Below are 13,113 nucleotides of genomic sequence, written 5' to 3'. Positions count from 1 at the left end.
AAAATACCTTGAAGATGAGAATGCACAATGCAGGAGAAAGCCAGCACATTAATCTTTGATCAGAGGAATAGTTTTCTTCACCTAGAGAGTTCATACCATCATGGTGTGCTAATTACAGGCAGGAACTCCCGTTCTTTGCCCTGAAAGTGGGAACAGTTCAGCTGTAAGCAGGGTACTAGCAAGCAACCAAGTTGTCTTTGTCTTTTTGATGCTTGAACTTGAATTACAAGCCTTTTGTTACCATGTATCCAGTTGCAAAGTCATTAAAAATTCTATATGAAGTAGTGTATTACTTCTTAGACTGGTTGTAAACCATGGTAGCTCAAAGAAACAAGACAGGATGTGAGGATGTGTTGTAAACTGATATATAGTCACTATATAATGTTAAATGCTGCTTGCTTCTCAGCTTGATGCTAGTAAAACCATTTTACTGTAACACCAGAGCAACTATGTTGAATTGGCATGTAAATATTACCTGCTTCCAGAGTAACTACCTGAAGACTTATGCAAGCTGCTGCTATGAACAGAATTTAACCTGTTTTTTTCCATTGTCATATAGTGGACTGAAATGGAAGTGGCTCAGTTTAACAAGACATTGTTTTAATGAGTTGGCTTGTACAAAAAGGCAGAAGGGTACTCACAGTTCATGTTGTTATTTGATACCATCTTTGAAAAGATAATAAGAACTTTAAAGTTCTATTCTTGAAAAGGTGGATGCTCATTCAGTGGAGATTACTGACTATCTAGGACAGTAGTAATTAATGGTTTATCTTCTCACAGCTGGCACTAGATAAAGAGCTCATTGACTTTGGCAGCCGTGTGGTGGGAGAGACAATTTCACGGACCATCAGCCTGACAAACAGTGGAGCTTTGGGAACAAGATTCAAAGTTCAGACGTCAGCAGGTGACAGCAGAACATGCAGAGCAACAGCAAAATCTTCTCCCAGAAGAATGGTAGGTTCAAAAGCAGTCCCCTAAATTGGTAGAAACTTTCTGCTTTGCGAAGTGTGGGAGAATCATACAGAATTATAGAACAGCTCAGGTTGGAAGGGACTTTGGAAGATCATCTGGTCCAACCTTTAGTAGTTTGTTTATGTTTGGGTTGGCATATCTTAATATAATCTGTTAGACCCCCAAATATCACAAGACAAATTTACAAACAACTATCTGGGGGGCGGCGGGAGATGATCCAACAATGATGATTTTTTTTAACATTTTAGTCCTTTATGTCATGATTCTTATTTTCTCCACAGTCATGAAAATTAGGAAAAAATACTTTATTTAAAAGAGGAGATTATGACAGTCATTTAAAATCCCAGCTCCTGGACTTCAGAAAAATGCCAACTGTTGCAAAACTAGCAATAAAGTAATGAGAATTGGGAGCACTAGCCTGTGATCTTCCTTTCAAAAATCAGAGCTGTTCATTTAACTTCCCTGTCAAAGAAGGACAGTCAGTTATTGACAAGCTGTTGTTACAAGGGAAGAATTCTTCTTAGTCAAACTAAGAATTACATTGAAAGCTGTTGCCTGAAAACTATAATAACAAACAGTGTTAAAAGAATTGAAGGAAGATCTCTCAAATCAATAGTGGAATGAATGCAAATGATTGTAATATTGTGTCCTGTGGAATGTCCTGGATGGGAATGAAGCAGAGACTGTTGAAGAAACGTACCAAAACTCAGACGCTTGGTGCAGAGCTGACAAAATGTGTGGTGTTAGACGTGATATTGATTGCTCCCACAGCATGCCAGTTTCAAAGTGGACAGAAAACAGGAATGCGAACAGCTGTACTCCTCCACCTAGCACATCATTTTAAGTGAGAAACACTTACAAGGAAAGCATGCATGCAATCGTCTTTGCATGTCAGCACTGTGGGGCAGATCTTTGGGAAGACTGAACAGCTTAAGTCTGACGATTCTCCTTTTCTAAATTAGTTGTGGATTTTATTCTTTAAGTGGGGAAATCTTCAGATTTAAAAAAAAAAACAACCAACCAAGAACAACCTACCATCCACCGTGGTAGGAACTCATGCTTTGTAATTCCCGTGTTGATGAAGATCATTATCATAAACGTTCCTTTTTCCTCAAGTGTTGCATAGGTAGTACCCATAAAGAGATAGATTTCACAGGTCCTTGACCAGGGATAATATCACTACTAGGTTGCATATCTTTGTTTTGAAGTGCCTACTTCAAAAGGTCTTGTAAATGCAGTGCAGATACTTCATCTTTGTTCCATCAGTGCAGTCTTTAATTTCTTTGATTGCTGAAGAGCAGTTGGCTCAGATGGTTTTCAAAATTCTCTGCTTGATGATCTAACCCAGTTTTAAGTTCTAAGAAAATGGTTGACCTCTCTTTTGAAACACTACATTAAATAGTATGTACAGTGAAACTGCTGAGCTGTTTGCCATGGTTTTCAACTCTCATATTATCCTTACAGTAAAAGCGTGGTTCAAATAAAGAATTTGTGAAATAACACCATCTGTATCCATGGTTTTCTTTCTGTATTATATCTTTTGTAGGTGTGTAATAAACAGAAGTCTAGTTTTAGCAGACTTAGTTTTGACATAGAACCGCCTGTGTTTCCACTAGAAAAATGTTAGTTAATTGTAAAATAACTAACACAATATTGCATTGCTCCCATTATATTATTTACTTGTTTTGGGCAGCCAGCAAAAATTAAATCTGCTTATTGATAAAGGTCTAGCAGAAGGTGCAGTTTTTAGAAAGTGCAACACATTTCTCCATTTATAATGTGGAACAGTTGCAAGAAAACACAAGTCTGATTTGCAACTGGTTGATAAAATTGGAGCTGGTACAAGCTAGATGAACAGTCACACTAGAAAATGTTTCTTCTGTGTTTTCTAATAGGTTACTCGACATTTCAGTGACTGTGTCCCTGAAAAGGAAGTCAGCAATAGTCCTGTGACATCTGTAGTTGAAAAGAAGGAACAAATTTGTGCTGACCATAGTGAAGAAATGACCTACTGTGTAGCCCAGGTGGAGCAGCACAGGACTGAGACAAGCCTGAGCAGTAGTTCCGCAGGTGAGATGACTGTTCTAGAAAACTAGCGGTGCAGTTTCCCAAGCTAAGCATTATCCATTTGTAGAGTTCCCTGTAATGAACTGTGGAATTAAGTTTGCAAAGTTACTCAGTGAATTAAGTAGTTTATCATTCTAGTAGTAATGTTACATTTCTTTGTACGCTGCCTCACAAAAAATTACTAAAAATAATGTACTGACACCATTATATCAAAAGCAGCAGAGAATCTTGCTTCTCATTAGCTATCAACAATTTGGTCTCAGAAGAATACAGAAACCAACTAGCTTACAGGAACTGCAAAATTGCTATCGTTCTTGTCTCAGCAACTGAATACCCACTTCTCAGAATAGAAATCCACATGACAGGTTTATTTTTATAGTCTGTAATTCCAGGAACAAGGAAGCAGAAAGATGAACCTCCTCAGACACTTTCCATTTAATTCCTAATGTTTACTATGTGCTTAATAAAATCTGGTCTTGTAGAAGAAAGACTTTCTTAATTTCTTTATTATCTGTGTTCTTTAACATTTCTTCTGGATATTGATCATTCCAGTTGCAGGAAACTAAGAGTTCCGTGAAAAGGTTGTGGGTGGTTTAAGTCTAGGATCTGTATTGTGAAATGGAGTGATTCCGTAAAACACGGTAGCTGTCTCCACAGAACACATGCCTTTAAAGATGTTTTCAGACCTTTAGAAACAAAACATAAGTCCATTGCTCTGGCACACTAACATATCTCATGGCACTTTGATCTTTTTCCTGGTTAATGTGAAGCGTATGGTTGCCAGCTGATTACTGCCATACAGTCCAGAGTTAGCTTTGTCTCTCTCGTGGTGCATTAGTTTAAGGCACTTCGAAGCCCTGGTGGGAGACTGTTTAAGTAAAAGGTACTTCTTATTGCAGTTGTTTTGAAAATAAAGTGAACCAGCACTTTCAGTTGCTTTGCAGGTCCTCCTGACTGCATTGCTTTGTCCTGTGGAAATTGTTCTTAAAGCCCAGTTCACGCTTTGGGCTGAATTTGCGTTCCTTGATGTAACAATCTCCGATTATGTACTTTATCCTACGGAAACATTAATATTGTTATTCTGTAGTGGAAGGATCAGGTGCTTAAGGTAGACTTCTGGACTAGGGCAAAGTTGTATGGCCAAACAGATTTCTTCCTGGAAATTCATATTTCCACATCATTGGTATACATTACTGGATTTGCAATATTGACCAAAATCTATGTACTTCTGCTCTGTTTGATATTTTTGTTTAGTGAATAGATGCACACATCCAGCATTTTGTGGGGTTTTGTTTGTGGTGTGTGTTTTTTTTCCCCAGAACAAGTTGGTCAAGATGTATTAAATTCCAGATCACATCTAGACACAGACAGTGCATGTAATTCAGTGGAACTTTCCCCTGAAGAAACACCAGTTGAAATTATGCTTGGAAAGGTAATGCATATCCTGAGATACAGACAAAACTTTCACTACTCTAAGCCTACATCAAATAAATTGCTTTGGCTCTGGTGGGAAATGCTTAAGTACATGATCAATTTCAAGCCCACTGGACTTCACTGTATCACAGTTAATTCTTAAAATGAAATCACATGACATATTTGCCCTTTCTTTTGATCTATAAAGACTTATTTGAGCTGAAAGATTCTGTAGAGATTTACATTTCCCATAATTTCACTTTTTTTTTTTGTCAAACTGATTTTTCTGCTGTGTCGTTCTGTGGTTATACAAAGTCTAGTGACAACACAAAAGATGGGGCAGGAAGAATGTCTGGGAAATGTCAATCTTGAGCCATATTAAAAAATGTGGCACCAGTTCATGCTAGCGTTTCTGGCTTCTGCCTATGCATACAAAAGGCAGGTGGGCTTAATGATGGAATCTGTAGAGCAGATCTTAGAATAATAGCACAAGACAGCTTCTCCATGTTTTAGTTACATATTTACCAATATATGATGGAAACACTTTGGTAAACCACATTATCTAGCTGTCATACAGTCTTGCAGTAGAAGGGGACTCTCAGTAAAATTCTGACCATGCCTGGTTGTGAAACTGTGTGTCATGCCAAGTCTTTTCCCCACATGAAACCTCCTAGGGAGCTACCAATACTGTTTTTTTCCTTGCATAGTGCATTCAATCTGCTTGCAAACTAGGTGTAATAGGGTGTTTGTACAGTATGACTATGTACTGCTTCTTTATTTCAATACAATTTAGAGCCAACTACAGTGATACAGCCAGACTTTCATTAAAAACATGTACTTCTTGTTTAGGTTACTGAAGGTGAAATTGGACCCTTCAGCTCTGTCAAACTTCAGATTATATTTGTCCCAGCTATCCCTGGGGATGTGCGGGCAGAGTTTGTGATCATGTTTGACAACGCAGACTGCAAACCAGTGAGTGATTTGGTGCAAGACTTGCTTCAAAACACTGCAGAAAAAGAGTTTTAAATCCTCCTACTTCTGCTTTTCCCAATAATTAAAATTGCTCAGAATCCTATATTAGAAACAGGAGAAGGAGGTAGAGGAAGATATGTTTATGAACGCTATAAAAAATAACAATGAGGTACCATATGATTATGTATTATGTGATTTGATGGGAGGTAACTTGGTAAATCATGACCCTTTTTTCTGATGCTGTATGATTATTAAACCTGTTGATTCTCTTAAATTTCTATGCAAATAATCCTGATATTCCCATTTTATCAGACATTGTGCTGGAAAACATCTAATGTCCTGGAAACAAATACAGAAGTATTCTTCTCTATTCCCAACCTACGTAGTTTATTTTCTGTCTGATATATCAGAATTGGAATTATTTAGCATGCAGTAGTGAAACTGATGTGTGAAAGCTGGAAGAGATGACAACTTTAGTTACCACTTCAGCATATTTTGATTCCACGCTTTATTGGAAGCCAAATTCTGCCTGGGAACAGTTCACAGAAGCTTGCCAAAAAAATAAAGAAAAACTTCCAAGAAGCTCGGTAGGCCAGTCTTGGCTCTCCCCACGGTCTACAGATGGAGCAGACTACAAAAGGAGCTGCAGGTGCATACTGCAGGCTCCTGTGGCTACCCTCTCTTTCAGGATCATTTACACAAGTCTGACCTGTGTGGTCACTGGTGGCAGACCTAAGGTCAGACCTAAGGAAGTACAGCACTGTGCTGCCATTACTGTGTTTCTCTGCTGGCTAAACAAGCTGCAGTCTCTTGAGTTTCTGAATTATGGCACATTCACTTAAGCTAGGTGCACTTTAAATATTTCTTTTCAATATCATGGGCAGCATGCTATTCCTTCATGTTCTCTGTCAAAGAATCCAAACCAAAGTATAATTCTTTTTTCTGCTGGGACACCATAACATCTAGGTTTTGTTTTACAAATTATTTTCATAGCTTTGCCTAATTAAAGAACCTGTTGCAATATCAATAATAAAATATTTTACTCAGCTGTAGTTTATAGCAGAAATTCTTGCTCTCTCTAGGTCAGTAAGAATTTGAGACTAGCAAAAAGAATTACCCTCTTGATTTATGTATTACAGCTGTGCTTTAGTGCCATTGGAGTTTCTATTGATGTGCCGGTTTGGGTGCCCAATCCCAACGTTGATTTAAAGATCTGTATGTATGACCGACTTTATCAGGATTGCATTGTCATTCAAAGCAGGTGAGCTACCCTTTCATTATCAGCTGCCTTCTATAACTAAATAATGAGGTCTTAAGTCACTAGGTGATGTCTTGAGGTTCCATTGTTCCAGACCCATCTTGTCATCATAGGAAGCTGAGGAACAGTTTGTTTTTTCCCTTGGCATTTCAGGAGGACATCCTGATTACAAGCCCTCTGAGTTCCGCCCTTCTGTGGAAATTGGACTTGGGTGTCCTCCTATCCCAGATTCCCAAGACTGGCCGTAGCTATGAAGTAGCAGGGTTAATATATGCCTTTCCACTCCTACAAGATTCCCCATGTTGTACCTGTTCTGTGGTATAACTGTGAAGTCCCTAGGGAATAGCAGCCCCACAGAGTTTCATCAGGTGGTATTTGCAGACTAAACATTACGGAGATAAATGTGTCTAAAATTAAGTGCACACTGGGTATAATTGATTCAGCCAGGAAATTTTATGAAAGTGTATTTTGTTATTTCTCAGCTATTTTACCTTTAATTAAGTCCATGGGAGACTTATGATCTGGAAGCCAGCCTCATGCCAACTGTTCTTTATTGAGAAGGTCAATCACCCGTCTTTCCAGAACTGGGATATGATGCTGGATAAATCATGTCAGTCCATTTGTGTTTACTGTAACATGGGAAGGGTACAACTTTTCCTAACCCATATAGGCATTAAGCAGTGCACTGGAGTGACAGATACCTTGTAAGTACACAGGTAGTGACCAAATACCAATTTATAGGGGAAAAAATATCTGGGTGTTTCTGTAGTTCAAGTCAGTAATGTCTGAAGACTGGTTCTGTTTGCACTGTAATATTTCAGTATTTCAGCTCATAGGCTCCCAGAGATTTCATGCTATTAGAGAGTGGTAACATGAACTTTTACTCTCAGTTGTCTTCAGGTGCTGGGTATCTTCCCTCTACCTAATGCAGTCACTATTGAATGCTTATTTTAACAATTTGCATTTCTTAGATTCTATTTAAATAGGATTGGGGTGGGTTTGTGGGAGGGTGGGGGAGAGATTGGTTCTGTAGAAGGCATCCATTCTAAACCTCTTACCAGAATTACAGACTGCAGAGATTCTTCACAGTTGGAAAGAAATGAGTAAAGCTGTTATCTCAGAAATTCAGCTTACAGATATGACAAGCACAAGTTGTTATGTAAGTGATTTTTACTTGGTCTAGATAACCCAGGGATAAAACTTGTAAGTATAGAAGCAGAATAACTCTCCTAATGAAAACTGAAGATTTCAAGGGGATCCCAAAGATAGAAGCTGTCAAATTGCTTAGGGCAAAACTTCTTAACTGAGGGAAAAATCCTGCTGATCCTTCGCCAAGTTTCTCTAAATTAAGAGCACTTAATATGTAGGATACTGTCCTTAGTACCTTGGCAAATCAAGTCTTTGATTTATCACCCAGTTCTTCGCAGTTAGGAAAAGTTGTCTCTGTTATTCGGTCATTTGGGCCGAAATTCAAAGTGTTTCGTGTGCAGGATTATCATGTCTCAATTTTCTATCCTGCAAAAGTAGATAGATTTCACCATTTAGTTAGATGTGGTACCTGAGAAGTTTCTTCCTCTAGTAGCTATTGAAATTTTTCTGTAGTGTATATCAGAAAGAGGATTCCTCACCATTACATGGTACATGTCAAATCACTTCCCAAACAGAATTAATTTAAACTGCTGAAAATAGCTATAGATTACTATCAGTCAAGAACAATTTCTTAGATTAGACAAGTAAGTAGTTGTATTTTAATTGCAATAGTGGAAAACTGGGGAAAGGTAGTCTTGCTAAGGTCTGCAGTCTGGAACTGTGCACAGACAGAGGATCCAGAGCCAAGGACAATTATCAGGCTAGCAAAGAAGCGTCCAAACTGCTGTCAACATACAAACAAAGATAATAGTTTGTTACAACAGCTTTACATATGAACTGTGTATCAGCTAAAGAGTTACTACAGTGCTGTGAACTAATGCTCGTAGCAGCCATTCACTGAAGGAGACCAAAGGTAAGGGTACCACAGCCCAGCTGAAAAGGCCGCTTGTCTAACAACTGCTGAAATGCCTTAGCTAGTGAGAGCTAAAGTTCAGATCCAGTAGATGTGAAATCTTATTAGCATAACTTCTAGAACACAGATTCTTTAATTAGTTGTTAATTAAATACTTAAATAATCCTGCTATTCAGGAATATTCTTACAAATTTCTGCTCCAATCCCTAACTCGTTATCGAAAAGGAAAAGAAAAAGAAAAAAAAACCCAAAACCTAAAACTTGTAGTGAGAGAATTCTTTAGATCTTCAGGGCAAAATCTGACCCGAACCTGAGGGAGATGATGTGTTAGAATAGCCTTTCGTTCACCACCCGTTCACACAAACATCTGATAGAAGCAGAGCAGAGAGAACTTGCCTGTATCTTAATGCTGCTGCAATCTATGACACTGTCGGTCTCTTCTCCCAGGTCGCAAGTGACAGGACGAGAGGAAATGGCCTCAAGTTGCACCAGGGGAGGTTTAGACTGGATATCAGGAAATTTTACTTCACTGAAAGGGTTGTCCAGCATTGGGACAGGCTGCCCAGGGAAGGGGTTGAGTCCCCATCCCTGGAGGGATTTAAAAGCCGTTTGGATGAGGTGCTTAGGGACAGGGTGTAGTGGTGGACTTGGCAGTGTTAGGTTTATGGTTGGACTCCATGATCTTAAAGGTCTTTTCCAACCTATACGATTCTGTGATTCTGTGGTTGTAGTCTACTACATAAGAGGCATAAGTAGAAGATCAAGTTTTCAAGTTAATTAGATAGCTCTGGCGCTTAAGTGCCCCAGCAAGCTCTGTAGAATTGCAAAATGTTAGTTAATACTGGTTTAGGTTTGTGGGGTTTTTTTTTCTGGTCACATAGAATATGGTAACCAGGAAGCATATATAAGCTGCATAAAGGGTGAAAGTGTCTTATCAGAATCCTGTCCAATATAAATCACTTTGAAAAGTAATTTCTTTGGCAGGTTATAATCTGCACTGATTTAATGAAGTAGTATATAGTTCTCTTAGATTGTCAACAGTCAGAAATCATTCCAGGCTCCCAGTACCACATGCTATAGCTGTTGATTTAGAGCAGACCATCTGGACTGACAGCTTGTAAACCAGTCCAAGAGAAGGAAAATGACAAGCTGAAATATTTGTAAATTGCTTGGCAATTTTGCACATAGGCATAAAATTCCAAAGCAGGGTATGGTCTGTGGCTATCGCTGTATTATAATATGGCCAGAATTCAGTAAACAGTGAGATGTTTCCTAGCTTCCAATATGCCATTCACAGGGCAAATTGATCACAAGTTTTAGCAGAGGAACTGACAGTACCAGCTTAGCTACACTATGACTTCTAGCCCTGTAGCATCTCTGCTGTTAGAGGAGAAGTTACAAGAGATCTCTGACTTCACATCTATTTGAAAGAGTCACTATGGTTTTGGGGAGAAAACCCAAAAGCAGCAGCACTCTCAGTGCATTTCTGGCATCAGACACCACCCCCCTCTGCCCCAATTTGACGTTTTTTCCTGCCTGTACAGGCTTAATTTTTGGTATTGAAGGTTTTGAGGTAATTATGATGATAATGAGGATGAATGGAATTCACAAACTGGGGACATGTAGATGTTTTAGGTGTATTATGCTCTTTCAGGTTCATTCTTTTGATTCTTCTGACTACAGGCTGGGATGTTAAGTGCTTGTTAGCACTTAAGCAGCATGTAGGGATCCTTGGCCCCACTTAGGGGTCACTGGTCTTCCTTTTTCTGTTTCTCAGACAAAATAACAGGTTTTTATTTGTTGCATCCCACCCACCACCAATTGTTACATAACCTAGATCCAGCATTACAAGTAGACTGCTCCTTTTCCATCTTGAGTGGGTTCTGTGCTGCAGCTAGGACCAATTAGGTGTCTCAAACATGAAGTGATTGATTCAGATAGAGGGAATGTGTGTTAGGAGCAAATAATTAGCTGATATTTCACAATAATTTGGCTTTGACTTCCCCTGACCTGACTTACCACTGTGCTGCACTTTGATAATTATGTTCCAATCAGCTGTGTACATTGCTTGAAATACAGCTGGGTTTACTTACAGTGCTTCCAAAATCTTGTTTTCTATACTTATCTTAGAGAATATAACTGTGTGATTTTGCTGTAGCAGTTTTACATGCCTATCATTTTCCAAGGAAGCTTGGAATAGTTGTAATTATAATGTGGAGTAGAGGTGTAAGGGGGGAGGCTGGGGGCAGATCAAACTTGAAGAGCAAATGTTGCTGAGGTGGCAGTATGGGTAGCCTCAAAGCCACCTAAGCATGTCTGATCTGTTTGCAGAGCAAAAGTCACGCTGCGTTTGAAGTTTGAAGTATGCAAAGAATTGAGTAAGCACATGGAGCTGCTTCCAAAAACAGGTTACATTCAAGCTCAGTCCTCCTTCAGTGTGCAATTGAAGTTTCTGCCCAGGTAACCTCACAACATTAACCTTTTTGGTATGTAAGACAATATCTGTAGGAGGCTGTCAGTGGAAAACCTGAGCAGGCCAAAGTTGGTTTGTGTTTTTTTTTCTTCTGTCACGCTGTAGCAGGTTGGACTTCACACTGCTGGTGTCAATGCAGTCCTCATCTCCCCCCTCTCTCCCCCTTAAAAGTTGCCAGATGCTCAAGGAGGAAATTAACTTGGATCACATACCTGTGAGGAAATGCTTTCCCTGTGGTGACAGCAGCAGTGTGAAAATGTGAGCAGTTGCATTCCTGGTAGGCTGCTCCCATTTCTGTGGGGAAGCTATTCTTATACAAGAGAGGGGTTATCTAGGCAGGTGGCTACTTCATGGATCAGTGATTAAATAATTTCTGGACGAGAACTCCTGTGCTTGCTAATTAAGGAAAGAACGGTTGGGCTTCCTGTTCATATCTCTCCTACCTATGTACATTTTTCTCCAAAATAGGAATGTATTGATCTTGAATTTCATGTGGCATTTTATATAACATCTTCTAAGGTGCTAAAAGCCACACCCCAGCAAGTTTCTCTTCTCCATTTATTGATACATCTACATACACGAACGTAAGTCAGTAATAGGAAACAAAGAATCCCAGTTTTTAAAAATCTAAATTCAAGAGCTCATGTTGACCACTGTTAATTTTATTTACCTCATCATTGCCATCCTAAAGAATTTAGTGGTACCTTTCTTTTCAAATATAAATTAAATTATGTAGATCTTAATTCTGGTGTACAGCCAAATACTTCAGCGGCATCTGCATTGATTGCTGCTGCAAACCTGCTGCTTTTTTCATATAGGTTATGTAGTCCTGTTGATGTAAGTATATTTGGATTTTCACTGATGTGCAGCACCTCAGGATTCTAAATTGAGAGTCTAATCACTGTTTTTGAAGTTTTCACTGGGTTAATATTCAAAGAACTAAAAGTATTTACAGTTCTTCCAACATCTCAAATCCTATCAGATTACAACAACAGTAACCATTATTATGACATTTTTCAGTCCCTAAACTTCAGATGCGGTAAAGCACGGTTACACTTACTGAGTGGATAGAAGCATAGCTTGGATTTAGGACATTAATCTTCCTTTGGAAAACAGGGAAGCTTCAGAAAGGAGATTTGATGAGATTAAGGCATTTCTGACACACAAAATAAGTATCTGGCTGTTTCGGTATACAGATCAGTTTTAAAAGACCTAACACACAGGGGGAGTGCGTGTATGACAGAGAAAGATGAGCTTGCTATGAGCTGATGTGAAGTACTGAGCTAGTGACACGTTGCTGTAAATGTCTCCTCATTGACTTAGTGTTATAAGCATGGTTTTCTCAGAAGAGAGAATAGCTGTATTAAAAGGACCACAAAGTAAAAAGAAACACTCATTCAGCAATACTAAGTGGACAGACAGATGACTGGAGGCTTGGGAAGCTCTCCCGAGTATTTTCTGCACACTGAAATGCTTGGTCAGGCGTTACAATACTCATAACTTTCTGGGTGTTTGAAGCAGACAGTTTCTGTTTATTTGAAAGCAAATTTTCTAATCTGCTGACGTTCAGAATTCCCAAATACCACATCTTTTAGTTTTTCTGCATTTGGAACTAGTCCTGCAGATGCTGGCAGTCTAAATCTGATTTATCTTTTATACTTCTCTTTAATTGCTTTTAAGCATGAAGATGCCGTTTTCAGAGAACTAGCTGAAGGATTTCAGTATCTTTGCCCCAAGGCATAACATCTACTTTAGAGTCCATCACTGTGTATGTACAGTTACGATTATATTTTTTTGTCCTCTGGATTATTTTGTAATACATGAATTTCTTCTGCTACTCTAATGTCCTGTGACAAAGTGAAAGCTGATACTTTATTCCTGCCTTGTATTTAGCTCCAGCTCCTATCTTTAAACAAGTCAGCAATACCTTTGAAGATCAACTTCTAAAGTCACATT

At 38.8% G+C, this 13,113-nt stretch overlaps 1 protein-coding gene across 14 annotated transcripts in view; it reads left to right on the top strand.

Annotated features, from left to right (window-relative positions):
• Positions 1-13,113, top strand: part of CFAP74 (cilia and flagella associated protein 74) — a 51,563-nt gene that overhangs the window by 22,000 nt on the left and 16,450 nt on the right. For 13 of the 14 annotated variants that reach the window (XR_012045785.1, XM_072883678.1, XM_072883686.1 and 10 more), the window contains 6 exons: positions 781-954; positions 2,868-3,042; positions 4,359-4,471; positions 5,302-5,424; positions 6,564-6,685; positions 11,016-11,144. Coding sequence is in view for 13 of the 14 variants with exons in the window: in XM_072883678.1 (XP_072739779.1) it covers positions 781-954; positions 2,868-3,042; positions 4,359-4,471; positions 5,302-5,424; positions 6,564-6,685; positions 11,016-11,144 (836 nt within the window). In the remaining variant the exon portion in view is untranslated. The remainder of the gene's footprint in view (positions 1-780; positions 955-2,867; positions 3,043-4,358; positions 4,472-5,301; positions 5,425-6,563; positions 6,686-11,015; positions 11,145-13,113) is intronic. The other variant, XM_072883682.1, reaches the window with a different exon arrangement.

This window comes from Ciconia boyciana, chromosome 19 (assembly GCF_034638445.1).
Source record: "Ciconia boyciana chromosome 19, ASM3463844v1, whole genome shotgun sequence".
Lineage (NCBI taxonomy): Eukaryota > Metazoa > Chordata > Aves > Ciconiiformes > Ciconiidae > Ciconia > Ciconia boyciana.
This window is presented reverse-complemented; position numbering and strand designations above follow the sequence as displayed.